The 20,719-nt window shown below is 34.3% G+C and overlaps 3 protein-coding genes and 1 pseudogene across 9 annotated transcripts; 2 read left to right on the top strand and 2 right to left on the bottom strand.

The window, feature by feature from the left end:
- Nucleotides 1-3,537, top strand: LOC123214626 (spermidine synthase 1). The gene is made up of 9 exons (XM_044634505.1): nucleotides 1-357; nucleotides 1,174-1,250; nucleotides 1,348-1,470; nucleotides 1,889-1,993; nucleotides 2,241-2,313; nucleotides 2,399-2,470; nucleotides 2,613-2,808; nucleotides 2,964-3,093; nucleotides 3,205-3,537. The coding sequence occupies exons 1-9, from the start codon at nucleotides 210-212 to the stop codon at nucleotides 3,262-3,264; spliced, it is 984 nt and encodes a 327-aa protein (XP_044490440.1). The 5' UTR covers nucleotides 1-209; the 3' UTR covers nucleotides 3,265-3,537.
- Nucleotides 3,538-3,711: 174 nt separating this feature from the next.
- On the bottom strand, nucleotides 3,712-4,959 carry LOC123214627. Its single transcript, XM_044634506.1, has one exon. It carries the CDS (start codon nucleotides 4,809-4,811, stop codon nucleotides 3,870-3,872), a length of 942 nt encoding a protein of 313 aa, XP_044490441.1. The 5' UTR covers nucleotides 4,812-4,959; the 3' UTR covers nucleotides 3,712-3,869.
- A 401-nt stretch (nucleotides 4,960-5,360) lies between these two features.
- On the bottom strand, nucleotides 5,361-10,546 carry LOC123214742 (serine/arginine-rich splicing factor RSZ21-like). Of its 7 annotated transcripts, none has more exons than XR_006501889.1 (7): nucleotides 10,413-10,546; nucleotides 10,152-10,260; nucleotides 9,694-9,782; nucleotides 9,213-9,444; nucleotides 8,502-8,624; nucleotides 7,447-8,191; nucleotides 6,958-7,346 (listed from the first exon to the last, which is right to left on the bottom strand). XR_006501889.1 is itself a non-coding variant. In XM_044634710.1 (5 exons), the coding sequence occupies exons 1-5, from the start codon at nucleotides 10,238-10,240 to the stop codon at nucleotides 8,185-8,187; spliced, it is 540 nt and encodes a 179-aa protein (XP_044490645.1). In that variant the 5' UTR covers nucleotides 10,241-10,361; the 3' UTR covers nucleotides 6,958-8,184. The 7 variants fall into 7 exon arrangements, 4 of the variants coding, with proteins under 4 accessions (XP_044490643.1, XP_044490642.1, XP_044490641.1 ...); XR_006501890.1 differs by lacking the exon at nucleotides 10,413-10,546 and having other exon boundaries at nucleotides 6,958-7,207; nucleotides 7,267-7,346; nucleotides 10,152-10,361; XR_006501888.1 differs by lacking the exon at nucleotides 10,413-10,546 and having other exon boundaries at nucleotides 10,152-10,361.
- A 2,626-nt stretch (nucleotides 10,547-13,172) lies between these two features.
- LOC123213279 lies at nucleotides 13,173-19,319 on the top strand (annotated as a pseudogene).
- Nucleotides 19,320-20,719: the final 1,400 nt, after the last annotated feature.

Raw genomic sequence — 20,719 nt, forward strand, 5'->3', positions numbered from 1 at the left:
ATTATCTCTTTTACGAGCACGGAAAATGAAAGTAGTCTACAGAATCAGAATCTCGCGCATACTTTGATTCGCTCACCCGCGTCTTTATTAAGCCACATCTTCACTATTATATATTCGCTTCTCCCGCTTATTCCTTGTCTATATTTACATCACCCTACCCTTACATTGAGTGGCTTCTTTTGCCTTTTCTTTCTCCTTCTCTTTCAAATATGGCGGAAACTGCCTCGGATTTGCCTATCAAGAGACCTAGAGATGATGAACAAGAGATTAACGGTTCCGTTTCCATGGAGACTGAGTCTAATTCTATCTCCTCTGTTATTCCTGGCTGGTTCTCTGAGATCAGCTCAATGTGGCCTGGTTTGTCTTTTTTACTAAATTTCATTTTCGTTTGTTTGGCATATGTAATCATATCCTTCGGTTGACATGTGAGAGTTAAATATATTGATGTACAAATGGCGTCAGGATTTATATGTTTAATTTTATGATTATTGTTATGATATTAAGCCTCTGTTCAGTGACATTAATCGGAATGTTTCCTTTTAATTTAATTTTATACTCTTTGTTCTTCGCTGTTTTTAGTTTTCGATGTTGATAGTTGTATTATCATAACTTCTAATTTCAGACTTTTTTTGGTTAAATCAATACAGAAGTTTGCACGCATGTCTGTTTTGGTTTGTTTTCGTTGTGTTCTGCCTATGAGTGCATTTTATTGTGCGTTATGAACCGCCTGTGGTACTTTAATGGTTTTATTTTATTTCAGTTTTGTTTAAATAGGTCTTTATTAAAAAAAAAAAAATCAATACAGAAGTCTGCAGGCATGGTGTTTTGGTTTATTTTCATTTTGTGATACTTAAGACGGTAGTTTATTGTGCCACTATGAAGCTCCTGTGGTCCTTTAACGGGTTTTATTTTATATTTTTAATTTTGTTTACTTAGTAAATTGAAAACACATAAGGATTTGCATCAATATAAAGCGTGGTGGAGGGAGAAGAAAGTGTTAAGAGTCTCTTTTTGACTGTTTAATATATATGTGTAAATCTGTAAGGCTTTTTGGAACTTCTTGGAGCTGGAGACTTCTTATAATTGCCCGATGTACTTGTTCTTTGATTGAAATGTTGGTAGTTGAAGCTTTATGTGGCATACAATTTGAAGTTTGTTGTTGAAATTATGCAGGTGAGGCACATTCCTTGAAGGTTGAAAAAATCTTATTTCAGGGGAAATCTGATTTTCAGAATGTCATGGTCTTCCAGGTATTTTACCCTTTAGTTTTATTTCCTTTTGCAAGTCTCATGTTCTTTCTTAATTATACTTTGGCACATAAGTTGATAAGTATGGTGATTTTTGCAGTCTTCAACATATGGAAAGGTTCTGGTTTTGGATGGGGTGATTCAGCTTACTGAGAGGGATGAATGTGCATACCAAGAAATGATCACTCACCTTCCACTTTGCTCAATTCCAAACCCAAAAAAGGTACGAATGGGTTAGTCAGTGTGCTTTATATTTTTATTAAATAAGATTATCGTTAGCAATTTCAGTATGCTCTATATATTTTCTAACATGATTATCATTAGCAATTTTGTGACTGAAGCCTTTTGTGAAAATTGATTCATCTATTTCTTTGTGCTATCTTTTTAGTAAATGCAATGTTATAATTTGGATTTTACTTTGGCTCAAATGTCAAGATAGTCCAAACATGTAATATTAGGATGGAATTTAAATATTTCATCCTGATTTAAATAATCTAGTGTCATTTTTGGTGTGGCTTTCGTCAAGGCTTACCATTACTTTGATTTTCACTCCTCTAGTAGAGTTTATATGGGATGCATTAAGGCTTTATTATTTTAGTCCTTTTTCTCATCTCAATCTTCACCACATTGTTTTAATTCAGGTTCTGGTTATTGGTGGAGGAGATGGTGGAGTGTTACGGGAAGTGGCTCGCCATTCATCTGTTGAGCAGATTGATATCTGTGAAATCGATAAAATGGTTGTTGATGTAAGTAGTAAGAAAGAAACATAACATCTTCTTTCTTGGCTTTGATAACATGGTAGCATTTCCTTTTCTTTTTATTTAATACATATTTATCTAGATTTGCATTATGTTCTAATTGCATGAATAAAACTGGTTGGATACATTTTTCTTTTTGTACCAAAATGAATTTGGTTTTTTGACATTCATGCTTGATCCTTTTTACATGAGCACAGGGTTAATACATAAAATTCATGTTTTTATTTATGTCCAGGTCTCTAAACAATTTTTCCCTGATGTAGCTGTTGGGTTTGAGGATCCCCGTGTGAAACTTCATATCGGTGATGGTATGATCTGCTTTTTCTCATGTGTCCCTTCTTTTTCTGTTTCTCCCATGAATTCATTAAATGGTGGGACTTTTTAATATTGCAGGAGTTGCCTTTTTGAAGTCTGTTTCTGCTGGAACTTATGATGCAATCATAGTGGATTCATCGGACCCAATAGGTAATGATATATTTGCAATGGAGAATGCCCTTGTACTTCTCAATCGGAATTTGAGAACTATTTTTCAAATATATTGGAACCAAACATAAGAATCAATGAGGCAAGTGGCTTTGAACTCAGGTATTGTGTTTTGTTCACTCAGGTCCAGCACAAGAGCTCTTTGAGAAGCCATTTTTCGAGTCTGTAGCAAAGGCTCTTCGTCCTGGTGGAGTTGTGAGTACTCAGGCAGAGAGCATATGGCTCCACATGCACATTATCGAGGACATTGTATCAAACTGCCGTCATATTTTCAAAGGCTCAGTCAATTATGCATGGACCACAGTTCCCACATATCCAAGGCACATACTGCTTAACTTCTTACCATTACTTTCTTTGCTGTAGTTTTGAGAAAGTAGCTATTCCCCAGCCATTCCCCTTTCTTTTCTAGGAGTTGTAATTTGATTAGGACTTGCATTCATTGGTTTATTTCTGATGATTTTTTTTCTCCTTTCAGTGGGGTGATTGGTTTCATGCTTTGCTCAACTGAGGGACCCTCTGTTGATTTCAAGCACCCAGTGAACCCAATAGATGCAGATAACAGTCACAGCAAATCAAGAAGACCCTTGAAATTTTACAACTCAGAGGTTTGATTCTTATATAACCCAATATTTTTTTATTTGTGGAAGACTGATGCATGAGATTTTTCTAATTCACTGTCTGAAACAAAAACTTATTTGTTTCAATTCACATTTCAGATTCATACAGCAGCATTCTGTTTGCCAACTTTTGCGAAGAAAGTGATTGACTCAAAATGAGGAGGAAATCTGCAGTAGCATTGGAAGAGTCAGCTTCTTCTTGACTTTCCAGCTCTAGCCTCATAGAAATTTATCCATTTTGCCGTGAGTAATGGAATGAGCTGAGGTTTCAATTAATGTCTTGAGTATGTTTGATTGGGTAGAGTTAGGATATTATTGTTGGTGAATTTTATTAGTGCTATAGACTTTCTATTTGATAAAGAAATGGCTGTTCTTCAATGCATTTTTGAATTGCATTCACATATATATATGGGCTTCTTCCTTTTCTTGACATTTTGGATACTTTGAGATGGTTAGTGTCACGCCATTAATCCGTCCCTGCACGAGTTCATGCTGTCTTTATAAAGGACATCCATTATTAACAATAAAACTATTTACTCTTAATACTAATCTATGTGCTAATGCAAGATGGATGTCAATGGTTTTACGCAATTCTTTAATGCATGATGAAAAGATGGAAAATTGGAAGCGTATCTTTCTTAATTCATACCAATTACGATTACATGATGATTTACAACACATTCAACATCAGAGCGTAGAAAGTTGCACTTGCTGAAATTTCTTATTCCTGAAACAAAAGCATCTATTTTATTTTATTTCATCAATCAACTGCTTTCAACATTCCCTACTTCTTCATCAACTTTCTTCTCTAAAATCCTCGTTTTGCAGTCATAAAAGTAAACCATGCAGGCTATCCATTTTATCACATTCCCCAAGCTGTTAAAAACATTCTGTAAAACCATTCCAAACCCTCCTTCATAGCACCCTAAAACCAGGCATGGCAGCCTTAAACAAACTCCCCAAGCAAAGAAAACAAGCATCAATAGTCTCCCTCGTTTCTCACTTCCTCTACATAAATAAGCAGAGAGAACAAGAGCTTCAACCCCCTTTACCTTTTCTAAAATCGAAATTACAACACTCACGTTCCATTGAGCACTCCACTCCAAATACTTCATTAGAAGTGCTACAAAAGCTGCCCCATATATGACTGTAAACAACACATTATAAATGAAGTTCCTCAACATAATAGAGTAGTTTATTACTAACCATATCAATCCCAGTAGAGTACAGGTTGACAAGAAGAGAACATAGACTGACGTGATGAAAGTGCTACTCAGCTTTGCTTTGTAAATGGGTTTTTCAATCATCTCTTTGAAGGTCAGCGGTCTGTCTTCTGATGAGTATATCTTTGATGCTAAATCAATTGTGAGAAGCATGGTGAAGAGCTCCAAGAGATGAAGAGGAACTAGATAAAGGAGACCAAGTTGAATCAATTTATAAGCAAAATCTCGGTTCATGTTTTCGGTTATCAGCTGATACGGAAGTGGCCGATTATAGTTGGAATAATCACGTGGTGACAGAAGATCCCAAGTTTCAACCATCGTTTTAAAGAGGAAAGTTTCATAGTAAACCATGAAGCTCAACAAAGGGAAAGAGACGATGATGGTGAATATGAGGAAGTTGATGTTCTTGCAAAGGATGCTTACAGCTTCCTTGAGAATACCAAAGACCTCCAGCCTCAGATTTTTCCGATTATCTGTTCCCATGACCTGAACTACTAGACCCAAGAAGCTCAAAATCCAAGTAAAGTTTTGAGAGGTGAGTAATGGAGTTACCTTATTCAAGTTGTGTATTTTGTTTTGATGGGTGGACTTGACTGAGGAGACCTTGATCCCCACCCCATACTCACCACCATTGAAAATTTCAAAGATGCATTAATTTAATCGGTTATAATGTCACATTCATTTAAGGATACATTTTCGTCCCTAACAAAGTAAACATGATCTATAGGACACTGTTAAAGTTTAAGTCAATTGACTACCAATATAATTATATGTATATATTTTTTAGTATACAATTGAATATACAGATAATATATATTACTATATAATTAGATAATTTTGAATTAACGATAAACTGATATTCAATCATATGATGACATCTCATGTATATATTCAATTATATATTCAAAAATATTTTGGATTCTACTGTTGATACCTTTTTACTTGTTTTGCTCATGTTCTGTATGATGTCAAGGTATTCCATGTGACAATGCTATTGGTTTTACACAATTCTGTAATGCATAATGAAAAAGATGGAAAATAGGAAGCTGACCTTCCTTAATTCATAACAATTACGATTACATGAAATAAAAAACGACGATTTACAACGCATTCATCATCAGAGCGTAGAAAGTTCCACTTACTGAAATTTCTTATTCCTGAAACAAAATTATTTATTTTATTTTTCCAATCAACCGCATTCAACGTTCCAAACTGCTCCTTCAACTTTCTTCTCTAAAACCCTCTTTTTGCAGTCATAAAAGTAAACCATGCAGGCCATCCATTTTATCACATTCCCCAGGCTGTAAAAAACATTCTGTAAAACCATTCCAATCCCTATTTCATGGTACCCAAAAACCAGGCATGGCAGCCTTAAACAAACTCCCCACGCAAAGAAAACAAGCATCAATATTCTCCCTAGTTTCTCAGTACCTCTACATAAATAACCAGAGAGAACAAGAGCATCAACCCCTTTTACCTCCTTCAATATCGAAATTACAACAGCCATGTTCCATTGCGCACTCCACTCCAAATACTTCATTAAAAGTGCTACAAAAGCTGCCCCATATATGACTGAAAACAACACAATATAAATGAAGTTCGTCAAGAAAATAGAGTTTATCACTAACCATATCAATCCCAGCAGAGTACAGGTTGACCAGAAGAGAACATAGAGTGACGTGATGAAAGTGCCCCTCAGCTTTGCCATGTAAATGGGTTTATCAATCAGCGGTCTGTCTTCTGATGAGTATACCTTTGATGCTAAAGCAATTGTGAGAACCATAGTGAAGAGGTCTAAGAGATGAAGAGGTACTAGATAAAGGAGACCAAGTTGAATCAATTTATACGCTAAATCTTGGTTCATGTTTTCAGGTATAAGCGGATACGGAAGTGGCCAAATATAGTCGGAATAATCACGTGTTGACAGAAGATCCCAAGTTTCAACCATTGTTTTAAAGAGGAAAGTTTCATAGTAAATCATGAAGCTCAACAAAGGGAAAGAGATGATGATGGTGAATGTGAGGAAGTAGATGCTCTTACAAGGGATAGTTACAGCTTCCTTCAGAATACCAAAGACCTCCAGCCTCTGATTTTTCCGATTATCTGTCTCCATGACATGAACTAGTAGACCCACGAAGCTCAAAAATCCAAGCAAAGTTTTGAGAGTTGGGTAATGGAGTTGCATCATTCAAGTTGTGCATTTTGTATTAATGGGCGGACTTGACCAAGGAGACCTTGACTCCCACCCCATACTACCATTGAAATTTTCGAAGATGCATCAATTTAATTGGTCATAATGTCACATTCATTTAAGCAAACATTTTCTTCCCTAACAAAGTAGACGTGTTCTACAGGACATTTTTAATGTTTAAGTCAATTGACAACCCATATATATATATGTATACATATTTTTTAATATACAATTAGATACACGGATATTATATATCATTATATAATTAAATAATTTTAAATTAAAAGCAAATTGACATTTAATTACATGTTGATATATTATCTACATACGTAATTATACACTCCAAAGTGTTAAAAGAAAAAAGCTTAGATGCACAATGGAATACCTAGACAGTGTAACAATCACAGTTTAGCTCAATAATTTATACAACCAAGATACTTAGTGACACAAAATTCCTTAAATCATCCTTTAAAAATCTTTACTCGAATTAAAACTAACATAAAAAATATATGTAACAATAACTGATTAAGTTTTATGGGGACTGGGCGACGTCCATGCCCACTATTCAAATTGGAAGCTAAAAAAAAAATATATGCATATGTGCATATATATATATACAGGTTGCATAAATCCCAGCATCAAAGTACAGCAATCTTGGGGTAGTGGTTTAACACTATATTATTATTACCTGTAAAAAACCTGGGTGAAGAAATGCAAGACAAAAAAAATGTAAATAAATAAACTCACAATGATTGGAAAGCTTCCAGTTCCAATATTAAAGCATCTCTGCATGTCATTTCATATGGTGCTCCGATGGACTCTGTAACCTGCCCAATTGGAGCAGCAAATGGGCATTATTTCATTGGTTGTTGGTCGTTACCAATAACTTGGAATCAGTCATTACCATATATCCCTGCATTAGTTTACCTTTAACCAGATACTACAGAAGAGAAGGTCTTAAGTAGATCACAAGACTTGCCTTCAAGGTACATAAGGTGGGAGGTGAGCTAACAGGGGTTTCCACGCATTCAAATTCCAACATCTATTTCAAGCCGAACGAGTGCATAGAAGGAGACTAGTAGATGATGTAATGCAGAAAAGCAGAGATGGGAGCACAAAATACAACTTCCAACACCTTGTCGCAGAAGAACAAATTGCTCAAAATAACCATTTTCACATGGGACTCAAAGCTGACGATATGTAGGGGCAACAACTGCTAGATGATGTGGTGCAGATAAGCAGAGCAGAGATGGGATGCATTAAAGATGGAGTAATGCAGCAAAACGATGCTGTTTTAGCCCAAAATCACCCCTCAAAACAAAACATACAAACCATTTAGACATATCTACTTTATAGTTATCAATATTACTGCAGTTAATAAAGTTAAAAACATATGAACAGAAACTAAGATGGCAATTTAAAGTAGGAAAGAGACCTTCAAGTATGAAGATAACAAACCCACACAAAACAGCATCCACAGCAGCCCTTTTCGCAGGCGAAACACTTTGTAGAGCCATCCAAAACCAAGTTCATGACAAATCTCACAGCCATGGCATGAACACTACTACTATAAATCCAGTTCATTTGCATGATCCTATAAAGAGTACAGAACAACAGATGTGTGATCTGGTTCAAAAGGCATATGCTCCACTGGAGGATCCAAGCTTAGACTCTGCAAAGAGAGAAAAATTTTAAGCCAAGATGCAAATACAAATACTGCAAGTATCACAAAATACATTTCGTATCACCTTTCACAACCAAGAAAGGTTAGATTTGTTTACTTGAAGACACAGTAGCTTGAAAGAAGAAAAGAGCAATTGAGTGATAACTAATAAGCAGACTGGTATTAGTAGTGGAAACAAGAGCAACCTCAAAGTTTTAAATCCTGGTTATTCTTAGAAACATGAAACTGTAAGATCTATATTTTTCATTGATTAGAAACTGCACCATTCATAGGGCCTTGGTCGGGAACCATGACATACCCATTAGCATTAGATGAATGACGACGAGAATGGCGATATCGAGGAGACCTGCTGTAACTGTGACCATGTTGGGGTGATTTGCTGCGGCGACGTGGAGATCTTTTTCCTCGGGTGCTATAACTCCTATCAGAAGGCACAAAAATAACCAAGTAGCAAAAACATGAACCAAAAAAAAGGAAATCAACATACTGAAATTTAATAAAAATCATCATATATTACAAAGTCAAATTCTTAAACAGACTTGTGCACTGCCATATAAAAATTGAAAACACATATCCAAGTACTACAAAAGAATAGGAGGAAATAATGTTTGACTACACAGGAGAAGGAATAAAAAGGGGAGGAATAGAAGAATCTAAAAGATGCAATATTTTGCATAGGTTTCAAATGCCAGTCACTGATGAACATGAAAACTGAAACAAACACTATGAAATACCAATGCAGAGAAGATAATCAAGAATTAGAGTAGAAGCAACAACCTATTCCACAAGATTACTCCAACAGTAAAGGAACTTCACCAAAAAAAAGGGCATGTGTAAGAGAAAGTGATAAGAGTGATGGAGAAAACAGAAAAATTTTTCTATCAAAGTCTTCTGAAGCAAATGCCAATGTTCATATGTTCATGAATTGCAAAAATTTTCATGCACACATGACCTATAACTATATTACCTACAAGTCATTGCATAAAAAGAAATTTTCCTGAAAACGCACCTTCGCCCATACCCATAACCTGAACCACTATGGTGTCGAGGGCTAGGGCTATGACGTCGTCCACTTCCAAAGCCATGTGACCCAATACGCAAGCGACACTCCCGAGCAAAATGACCAGTCTCTCCACACTCATAACACTTCAAGTCATCACCTCCACCATGGCCACGTACACCACCACGACCTCCACCACCCTTACAATTATGAGAGAGCTCCACACGCCAACCATTCTTCCCTGTCAAAAGAACTTACTTCTCAGTAGAAGCCTCAAGAGTTTATAAAGCAAGATAGAGGATACGTTCATCTTCAAATTAATTGTGCGAAAAAACTGCCCAAAAAATTCTGGAAATAATGAATTGGCGATTCTAGAGAGGAAAAACTCATAATAAGCACAAAGCAGAAACTCATGACACTAAGCACACAAAAACACAAGATCCAATTTCTAACCAGCGTTATATTGTAAGGAAATCCTAAACATACTGACCATCCAACGCACGAATAGCATCTAGAGCATCTCTGTGAACATCAAACTCAACAAATGCATATCCTGGTGGCCTTCGAGCAACCCAGACACTGCATAATGTACACATTAAAATAATAATTTAACAGACCAAACACAAAATATTTGAACAAGAATTCTCGCGCCCAATAAAAGAAATCAAAAGACCAAAAAAGGAAAAAAACAACATGATACAGGAGAAGCGACCAGCCGGTTAGAAACGGCTAAAACCATCAATCGCAAAAAGCAATTTCATTCACAAATGTGAACAAGATCATTGGCATAATCATTTACTCGTTTGATATCCGATCAAATAACAGGTATTATACAACAATATCGTACCACACAATAGAATTCTATCAATTCCAATTATCTTAAAAACAAAAACAATATTGGCAATGATTGACGAAAAAAAAAAAACAGAAATTATAGCAGAAAGATACCTGCGAAGAACACCAAATATGCGAAATTCATCCTCAAGATCCCTTTCATTAACTCGAGGGTCCAAATTCCCAACGTAAACCTTCGACATTCTCTCAAACCACCTCCAACCTTTACAAGGAGCAAATAAATCTTAAAATCAAAAAGCTTTATGGCGCAAAAAGAAAAAAGAAATTAAGTTAAAATATTTTCAAATATCGGTGATCGTTGAAATTAAATATATAAAAGAGATCGAGAGAAGAAGAGTTGAAGAACGGAGCTACCTTTGTAAAAAATTCAAGGCGTGGTCAAGAAATGAGAAATCCCTGATTAATTCGACTTTTGATGGAGACTGGTGGCGTGGCATCATTTGGCGGCTTTGTTGTATTGAAGGGGACTCCATTCCACCCAAATTTCGATGAAATAACAAAAATATACCGTGACGGTGAAAAATCTTCATATCCATTAAAGTTTTAGTTTATTAATATACATTAAAATTTTTTTTGTTAGAATTAAATGATAAAATTATTATTTTATTAATAATATTAAAATTATATTTAATTTTTTAATTTAAAATTTTAATATTTTTATCATAAATTAAATTTTAAAAAATTTATTTTTTTTAAGATGTTAAACTTAAAATCTAGTTAATTTTTTTAGTGAATAACTAATTAACAGAAAAAAAATAAGACAGAATTGTCTAGAGGCCGACTATTATCCAAATCTTTAAACGATACTCAAAGTGTAGGGGTGTAATAAAAATGACAAAAAAAAATTATTAATATGTAATTTATTTATACTCAAAAGTGTCAGTAACATCATAATATTTAAAAAATGGCCAAGACTATTTCCCATCCAAGGTTTGATGTTTTCTCAAAAGTTTTCCTTTTAATTATGAAAACATCAAACACCCACATATGATCGGTTAGATTTAACAAAACTCTAACTGTGATAAAGGTAAAATTGTCATTTTTACTATAATATTAAAAATAAACTAAAATAGAATCTAATTTGCCCCCTAAACTTTAAAAACTAAAATTTTCTCCCAATCTAAGTTTTAAAAAATGACAGTTTCACCTTAGAGTTTGATTTTGAAATCTCCGATGACCGTTTCGGCTCTATTGCCGACGGTCTCTCCCTCCCGAAGCAGTCTCTCCTTCCGACAAATGCTTTCCTCCTATTTGGAGGTTCGATCGATGTCGAAAACACCTTGGAGGCTCGATCGTCTTCGTCTCCCAAGACGTTTCTGATGTCGATCGAGCCTCTAAATAAGAGGAAAGCATTCGTCGAAAGGAGAGGCTACTTCGGGAGGGAGAGGCCGTCTGTAATAGAGCCGGAACGATCGTCGGAGATTTCAAAATCAAACTCTAGGGTGAAACTGTCATTTTTAAAAACTTAGGCTGAGGGAAAATTTTTAGTTTTTAAAGTTTAGGGGGCAAAAAGAGATAAAAATTTCAGGTGTTAGGGTTTTGTTAAATCTAACCGGTCATGGGTGGGTATTTGATGTTTTCATAATTAAAAATAGGACTTTTGAGAAAAATCAAACCTTGGGTGGGAAATAGTAGTTTAGCCTTAAAAAATTGATATAAATTCCTTTGATGATTAAAATTTAGGCCAACTTTAAATGAAACAACAACGAGAATATGTTATTTCACATCAAGAAATTATTATTTAGTCCCGAAAAAATCCAAACATGGAATGTCGTACCGAATTTATTTATTAGCTAAAAGAGCCAAAAAGACATCTAACGGTAACCATGTTAAAGATTAAGAAGGGAAATTATTTCAAGAAGGGCAGAGGGTTATTTCTCACCTATGTTTTAATTTAATCTTAAGAATATACTTGTAATTGTTTAAAAACTTAAATATTTATTTATAAACTATTTTTTATTAAAAATTTTAATTTATTTTATCTTCTATATTAAAAAATATATCATTTATATAATTTTTTTTTAATTTTAAAAAATGATATTTTAACTCAGTTTTTCAATTTTAAAAAAGTAATAGTTCACCCCACAAACCCTTAGATTTTCTTCTCTTTGATAATAAAGATGATAATAACAACGGCGACAACTACTATTCTCCTCTATTCTCTGTTTGCCACCATCGACAACGTCTTATGACAAACGAAGAAGGACTATCTTGACAAATTGAAGATGAAAGAATTCGATTTCTCCAACATCGACACAACAAAGCATCGGCTTCGTTTTCAATTAGTTCAACTTCACAAGAAGATGAATCACACAATAGAAGTTTTGTTTGGAGTAGATTCAATGGAAAACGTGATAGATTGAGGGAAAAGGGAGGAAAATGTGACATATTTTTCGTCTTTGATTCGTCTTGTTAGTACTTCTTTGTCCATTATGGGACATAGTCAATGATGACATAGAGAGAAGGGAGGAAAATGTTATTCATCACACTGATGCTTCTTCGTCTATCATAGAACATAATCGATGGTGGTATAGAGAGAAGGGAGACGAATGGTGGTCGTTGTCGTCATTGCTGTTACTAGAGAGAAAAAAATGTAAGGGTTTGTAAAAGTGAAATGTCATTTTTTTAAAATTGAGAGACTAGATTGAAATATTATTTTTTAAAATCTTAAGAAAAATAATACAAATTATATTTTTTTAATATAGAAGCTAAAATAACAATTTTACTTTTTTTTATAACTAAAAATTTTAACAAAAATTAATCTATAAATAAATATTTAAGCTTTTAAATTATCATAGATAAGTTTTTGAGATTATATTAAAAGTTTAGTGTGAGCCTTTTCAAGAGTGTATAATAATAATAATAATAATTAAATGAAAGCATATGTTTCCTTTATTATTTTAATTATTTATTTATTACATTATTTTTGAAAAATAAACACCTTCACTCACTTACCGTCTTAATTTACAGTTCCCAAATCTCATCAGATTTTCTCAGTGAGAAGACCTCGCTATTTTTTTTTTTTTTTTTGTTCTTATCACCATTTGTAATTGTATAAGTCGCATGACAAATCAAAAACCCTTTTAATTAACTTATCAACTACAGAACAAACGAAACTCTTCACCTTCTAAATGCCTCACTTGAATATTTTTCTCTTATTTTAATCTTTTTCTTTCTTGTTTTGCTTTATCAACCTGTGTTTTTTATTTTTATTTTTAAGTTTTCGAGTTTGTTCTTGCCGTGTCTGTCTCTATCAACGGTGGTTCAAACTGCTGTCTACATTGACTCGTCTCAACCAATACTAAAATAAACAATCTTTATTTAAATATTCAGTTTTGTCTACGAAGGCCACATACTGAGGATCACGTTTGTTTGTGCATATCGCTAGTCTTTTTTTCTCAGCAAAAATGAATTTTTTCAGCTTTTGGGATTGCAAATGATGGATCTGGAAACTGGGGTCTATCCAAATATTGTTAAGGTGAGAGATGTCATGGATTAATCCTTCATTTTTAAAATAACTCTATTTCATTCTTTTAAACAAATTTAAGACTTTGTTTCATCATTGATTTTTGGTACGGTTTGTTTCTATTTTATGATCACAAAGCGTTTTTGGGTTGCAAAAACTGTTTGTGTTTGTTGCAAAATATGCATCGATTTTAACTTTTAACTTTTTTTTTTTTTACGTAAGTCCAGTTTAGTTTTGTGATCAGATTTTTGTTCCTGTTGCAGAAAGAATCATGGAGAACAGTGTTAATATTAGCCTATTAAAGTCTTGGCGTTGTGTACGGAGATTTAAGCACTTCACCGTTGTATGTATACGAAAGCACATTCGCTGAAGATATTCAACATTCAAAGACCAACGAAGAGATTTATGGAGTTTTATCATTCGTTTTTTGGACTTTAACTTTGGTTCCATTGCTTAAATATGTGTGTATAGTGCTTAGAGCTGATGACAATGGTGAAGGAGGACTTTTGCTTTGTACTCATTGTTGTGTCGACACGCCCGAGTCAACTCACTTCCTAATGTCCAGTTGGCTGACGAGGAACTCAGTGAGTACAAGAAGGATTATGTTGGTTTGGCACCTAAAAGTAGTTTTGGGTCAAAGTTGAAATCCATTCTTGAAGGGTATAGAGGGTTGCAGCGGTGCTTGCTTGTTCTGGCTTTGATTGGGACTTGTATGGTGATTGGTGATGGTGTGCTCACTCCAGCTATTTCTGGTAATTATACGATCATCTCTTAATTTTTTTTATTTCTTGATATTGGCTAGGTATTTGGTGTATTCAGTGTTTGAAGGGCAAATTTGATTGTTTCTTCTTTTGGGATTATTCGTGCAGTTTTTTCAGCAGTACAAGGGCTTGAGCTTTCCATGTCTGAGGAGCAACACAAATGTAAGATGTTCATCCTTGTCCAGGTACTTTTATGATTGTTTGTTGTTTGCTAAGACCTTAATAAAATGAATAGACAAATCATTGCCGCATAGTTTGAGGTTTTGGGTGGCATAGTTCTTTCAGGCAATTATTTTTTAAATTTTCTGATAGTGTAATGTTTAACTACACTACCCTTTAGTTGAAATTTTTAAATTTCAGAAGAATGTCAATTCTGAGTTCTTACTGTAGTCCAATTGTTCCATTTTCCAGTTTCTGTGCATTTTGTAGCTTTTTCAGCAACCTCATAACATGGTTTAGGCATATCGTCTCTAAGCCTATGTACCTGTCTTGAAGTCTTTGTGAGAGAGATCATATATACATATTTCTTAAAGATCATGCCACAACTATTATCCAAAAAATTATGTCCCATGTTGGTCCTTCACAAATTAGATTGCACAAACCTGTGTCAATCATCAAGCTATACTGGCATGCATATGGAGACATATGTTGAAAATCTGCAGAAACTGATCAAACTGAATTTATTTTTATGCTGGATCACTTGCCTCGACCGAGGGTTTTCTGTTTATAATTGTCCACAGATCTAATATTTGTCACAGCTATCTGGTTGTAACTTCCGAGTGTGTCAATTATGGTTTGAATTTTATTATCTTGCAGTATGTCTATATTTATTTGCGCTATTCAGAAGCCAGGGCAAATTTCATATTCTTCTTTCTCCCACTTTTTCCTCCTACTGAAATTACTTGAAGAGCAATGCAAAATAGAAAGCAGAAAGCTGCATTAGAAGTTTAGATATTTGTGGTGCCAGACAGCGACTACACGTGCATTTATGAGGGCCAGGGTAGTGAAGAGAAGGTGCTAAACCAATTGAAGACTAGAGTTATCTCTGTCTCATCAAAAGCTTTTGTTTAATTTCATGACTTGTTGGGTAGATGTGCAATTGTAGGAGGTTGGTTATCACTGCAATGGGCTTGGTTGGTGTGTGGTGGGGTAGAAGTGATTTCATAATGTGGTAGGTAATATACAAGTCAAAACCTAGAAATAGATGTGCCAACATTTGAAACACTTCAAAATCTGAACTTATTTAGATTATGACCTTCAGGATTGGGAGAAACACAACCTCAGATAAGTTGGGAAGTTTGGTCCTAAAATTGTTGCACTCTATATTAATCATGTTTAAGATGATATATTATACCCTTTCCTAAAAGAATAGAAAAAAATAAATTAATATATATGGTAATGGAAATTGTAACTACACCAGAATACTTCAATAGTGCACAAACCTTCTATACTTGAATAGCATCTTATTTCAAATAGGCCACTTCTTGTTGTGTTCTTAGTAGTACTAACCTATCTGCTGAGGCTTTTGCTGCTGTGACTATTTTAAACTTGCTAGAAAGTGAGATAATTTGAGTAAAGTCTGTATCATTAGAACTGTTTTTAGTAACAAAACCAGCAGCACTCTTAATGAATTGTAAAATGGTGTGCTTGCTTGTCTTTATTTTTTCTTTCTGCAAATCAGCAGTTTAGATTTTATGACATAAATATATCATATTTCTACTTTTGCTTGAAAATTCAATGTTGCAGATATAGAAGTTCCAGCTGCTTGCATTGTACTGATAGCCCTGTTTGCGCTTCAACATTATGGCACACACACAGTTGGATTCTTGTTTGCACTTGTGGTCTTAACATGGCTTCTATGCATCAGTGCTACTGGATTATACAACATCTTTCATTGGAATCCTCATGTATATCAAGCACTTTCTCCATATTAAATGTATAAATTTCTGAAGAAAACTCAGAGAGGTGGTTGGATGTCCTTGGGTGGCATTTTGTTGTGTATAACAGGTAATTTCATAGGATGGTTGTTTTAATTTGAAGCTGTTCACAGACATGGTAGCTTGTTCATTCATAAATCTAAATAATTTGTTTTCCAGGCTCAGAAGCTATGCTTGCCAATCTTGGACACTTTTCACACTTGTCAATCAAGTTATATATGCTTAAAATCTCCAAACTATGTTTGCAAACACTTCTACTAAATTAACTCAATTTATATGTTTTATAACAATGAGTGGACCTCTCTAAAGTAGCCTCTGGTCAGTATCTGATTGGTGAGCCCTTGTGTCAATTGCCTGTACTTAGTTATAATTAGTAGACAGTTCAAATCTCATGCACACAATCATAAATTGAATAGCAGTATTGTATGAGTGATGCAAAATCCATTTTTTTGAGGTCCCAGAATATTCAATAAAAATAAACGCCTCTTTACCTAGAAGATTCATAAATTGAACAAAGATAATTCATTGCCCAGTGTCATGGAGTCTGTACTGTAACCATCTTGCAAATTAGATTGACTAGGAATTCTCTTCATATGTTCTACTCATTACTCCTTGGAAATCTATTTGGTTAAATAGGTCATCTTTATTTCTTATTACTTTTCTAATTATATATTGCCATATATTTCCTTTGTTTTGTTCAACTTTACCATCAAATTCTGAGTTTCTTGCTAGCTGAAACTGTTGTCCCTTACAATTTTTCTGGTCAGTGGAAAAAAAAGGGAGACCAAAATGGAAATAAAATTCAAAAAAATTCATGCTTAATACTCTAGCTAAAACATGCATGCTCTTTTTATTTAATCCAGTTTCGTATTGCAATAATTGATTGATTTGTGCACATCTATGCAGATTGCTTTCACCTCCTTGGTTTATCCTTCCTTGATTCTTGCATATATGGGGCAAGCTGCATACCTATCTCAGCATAATGTTGTTGACAAAGATTATCGAATCAGTTTTTATGTGTCTGTACCAGGTAGGTTGATTGAATTTTTATCAGTGAAGGTTGTACACTAGAAATAATGAGTTCAGCTTATTGGAATTACCCCATTTTAAAATTGCAGAGAATTTGAGATGGCCAGTTCTAGTCATAGCCATACTTGCTGCAGTAGTTGGAAGCCAATCCATTATAACTGGCACTTTCTCAATCATCAAGCAATGTTCTGCTCTGGGTTGCTTCCCTTGAGTCAAAATAGTCCACACATCATCCAAAATTCATGGTCAGATCTACATTCCAGAGATTAATTGGACACTGATGTTGTTATGCTTGGCTGTTACAATCGGTTTTAGAGACACAAAATGCTTGGGCAACGCATCAGGTATGGCATTTACAGAAATGTCTTAATCTCTTCATATGTTGCCCTTTTGAATGCCTATACCTGCAATGTAGATGTGCTTAATGTTTGATTTGATGATTTTGTAGTTTCCATGGATGATATGGTTCTCTTTTATGTTCAATTGAATGCGGCTTGTGTCACCAATCTTAACCCATTGTGTGCTGAATCTTTTCTGGAAAAAAATTATATTCAGCTTTGATGATACACTGTGGTCTGTAGATTTTCAGTAAAAAATTTTACTCAATGAATTAAAGGGATCTGATTGCTTCAAGTGATTAAAGAGTCGTGAGATTAATTAGTTTCTCTGTGAGGGAGAAAACATGGAATTCTGTCTGTTTACTTAAGTCATTATAATTTGCTCTTTGTGCAACAGGTTTGGCTGTCATAACTGTTATGCTGTAACAACCTGCCTAATGTCGCCAAATGATCATGTTATGCTGGCAGAAGAGTGTCATTTTTGCAATAGCTTTTATTGTCTTCTTTGGCACCGTTGAAGATCTGTACTTCTCAGCTTCTCTTATCAAGTTCCCTGAAGGTGCTTGGGTCCCCATTGCCCTTTGTATTTGTCTTTCTGATAGTTATGTGTGTGTGGCTCTATGGCACGCTGAAAAAATACGAGTTTGATGTGCAAAACAAGGTCTCTATCAACTGGCTACTTAGTTTAGGTCCTTGTCTTGGCATTGTACGTGTCCGCTGCATTGGCCTTAGACACACTGAACTTGTATCTGGAATCCCTGCAATCTACTCCCACTTTGTTACCAACATTCCAGCATTTCACCAGGTTTTGGTTTTCCTCTGCATCAAATCTGTTCCGGTTCCTCATGTTAGACCTGACAGACGATTTTTAGTTGGTTGAATTGGTCCAAGAGAGTACAGAATATATCAGTGCATTGTAAGATATGGATATCCTGATGTACACAAGGATGACATGGAATTTGAGAGGGATCTTGTTTGTAGTATAGCAGAGTTTATTCGTGCAGGAGCCACCAAAGCCAATGGCAGTGGTGGAAAGAATGATGACAAAATGACAGTAGTTGGCACATGCTCAACCTACACAGAATGGATTCGAATGAGCGAGGATGATGCAAACAACCCAGAATCAGCGGGCACATCAGAGTTACGAGAGATACAATCACCACCATTATTGAAAGCAAAGAAAAGGGTGAAATTTATTGTTCCAGAAAGGCCAAAGATTGACAGGGAAGCAATGGAGGAGCTGCAGGAACTAATGGAAGCAAGGGAAGCCGGGATTGCATACATATCAGGTCACTCATATGTGAGAGCAAAGAGAGGATCCAACATGATAAAGAAAGCTGTATTAAATATTGGGTATGAGTTATTGAGAACAAATAGCAGGCCACCAACATTTGCAGTAAGTGTAGCACAAGCAGCTTTTTTCTTATTATAGACAATTATATAAAATTATAACTATGTTAATATTCCTTGATGGAGATGGGTCCCAGGAGAAGAGTTTTGGATAGGGACGAAAATCGGGGGGAAAGCGGCGACCAGATAAACCGGGTCCCGCTTTCCTCGCGTGTTAAATGCTAGTGTGTTGGGCTCCCTGTGGGGACAATGATTGTTACACGGTGATTTGTCGGAACGGGACGAGGAAAATGGAAGATGAAATACCAAATGATCCCTTTTAATTACGATTATGCTCTTTAAAACTATTATGTTTTGACATAAAAATCACTTTTTGACATTAAATTAATATTTGTTGTTCCTTTTAATCATTCAATTGGCAAAGCAAGCAACTAGGCATGACCCGGTAATTAAATAATAGACATGTGATTGAATATTCGGAAATATTCCCAGCCGGGGAGTGATGTGTTCTGATCTGACACTGGCAGCGGCGTGCTGTTCGGTTTGGGTCAAAATCGTCCAGTCAAATCTCTTCTAGTCATTTCTTATTTATTTTTATAAAGAGGTATTAATTAAAATAGTTATTATTTTTTTAAATATATATAGTTTTTTTATAATACATATATTTTAAAATATAAAATATTTAAAACGCTTTAAAATTTTTTATTTATTATAATTTCCATTTTATTTATGAAATACCAATCATAAACAAAAATCATTAAAATTATCAATAAATAAAAAGAAAAATTTAGAAAGAACAAGGTCCAAACATGGATTTCCACCATACGTATTAAAAATTACTAAAGTTGAATAGGCTTTGGCGTGCAATAGATATGCCTGATCTCAAGTTTAATTTTTTTTTTCTTTAAAGTAATGACAATTAAAGTAGTAAAAAATAGTGGTGGCCAAATCAAAAGTAGTGTCATGCTATGTCTACATTTCTTTAATAAATAGTAAGTAGAGGAAGAAATAATGTTTTTATTTTGGCAAAAACAACTTCTTTTTCATCCCTTTTTTGTCTTAATAATTTTTCCCATACTTAAACTCTAAAAAAAGATATTTTCCACCTTTCGGTTTCTATTAATGAATTTTAGTTAATTTTTATTATAGATTCACTAAAATACGAAAACACTATTTATGAATTTGTAATGTTCATTAAATTTAAATAGATTTTGGTCCATATACTTTATTCAATGTACTTCACTCCTGATTTATATTAATGTTATGGTTAATAATAAAAAATAAATAAATATAAAGAAATTGACAACAACATTCACCATCAACAATCTAGTCAAGTCTGATTTTGATGAGATTCTAATTGAATCGCATCATTCCAGGGCATTTTCATTATGAGATTATAGTTAGATTTGGGTTGAATTCGAGCTTGGTTGGAGTTAGGGTTAGATTTTTTTTTTCAATTAAATATATGGTATAAATGATGAGTTTTCATATTGATAAAAAATAATAATAATTTGTTTGTATTTTATAAATGTAATTGATGTTAACTTTATAACATATATCTTGCAAACAAATGAAAATACCTTTTGAATGTTTGAATTCTGATGAGAGGTGGGAAAACATTTTTTTTTTAATTTGAAGGTGTGAAATGACAGTGAGACAAATAGGAGGGGAAATTAATTTTGCCTCTCGTTTTAGGCAAGTCATGTGGTTGTTCGAGTTGGAATCATAAACAAACAAACAAACCATTAAAAAGAGATTATCCGTAGTTGCTTATCCACGT

This window comes from Mangifera indica, chromosome 4 (assembly GCF_011075055.1).
Source record: "Mangifera indica cultivar Alphonso chromosome 4, CATAS_Mindica_2.1, whole genome shotgun sequence".
NCBI classification, from domain to species: Eukaryota; Viridiplantae; Streptophyta; class Magnoliopsida; order Sapindales; family Anacardiaceae; genus Mangifera; species Mangifera indica.

Bases quoted from the DNA above. Each gene is read 5' to 3' on its own strand.
- LOC123214742 (XM_044634708.1), bottom strand. From the start codon at position 6,516: ATGATGCAACTCCATTACCCAACTCTCAAAACTTTGCTTGGATTTTTG.
- LOC123214627 (XM_044634506.1), bottom strand. From the start codon at position 4,811: ATGGGAACAGATAATCGGAAAAATCTGAGGCTGGAGGTCTTTGGTATT.
- LOC123214626 (XM_044634505.1), top strand. From the start codon at position 210: ATGGCGGAAACTGCCTCGGATTTGCCTATCAAGAGACCTAGAGATGAT. The intron at 358-1,173 runs GTTTGTCTTTTT...GAAATTATGCAG, and splicing joins GATCAGCTCAATGTGGCCTG to GTGAGGCACATTCCTTGAAG. The intron at 2,471-2,612 runs GTAATGATATAT...TTGTTCACTCAG, and splicing joins GGATTCATCGGACCCAATAG to GTCCAGCACAAGAGCTCTTT.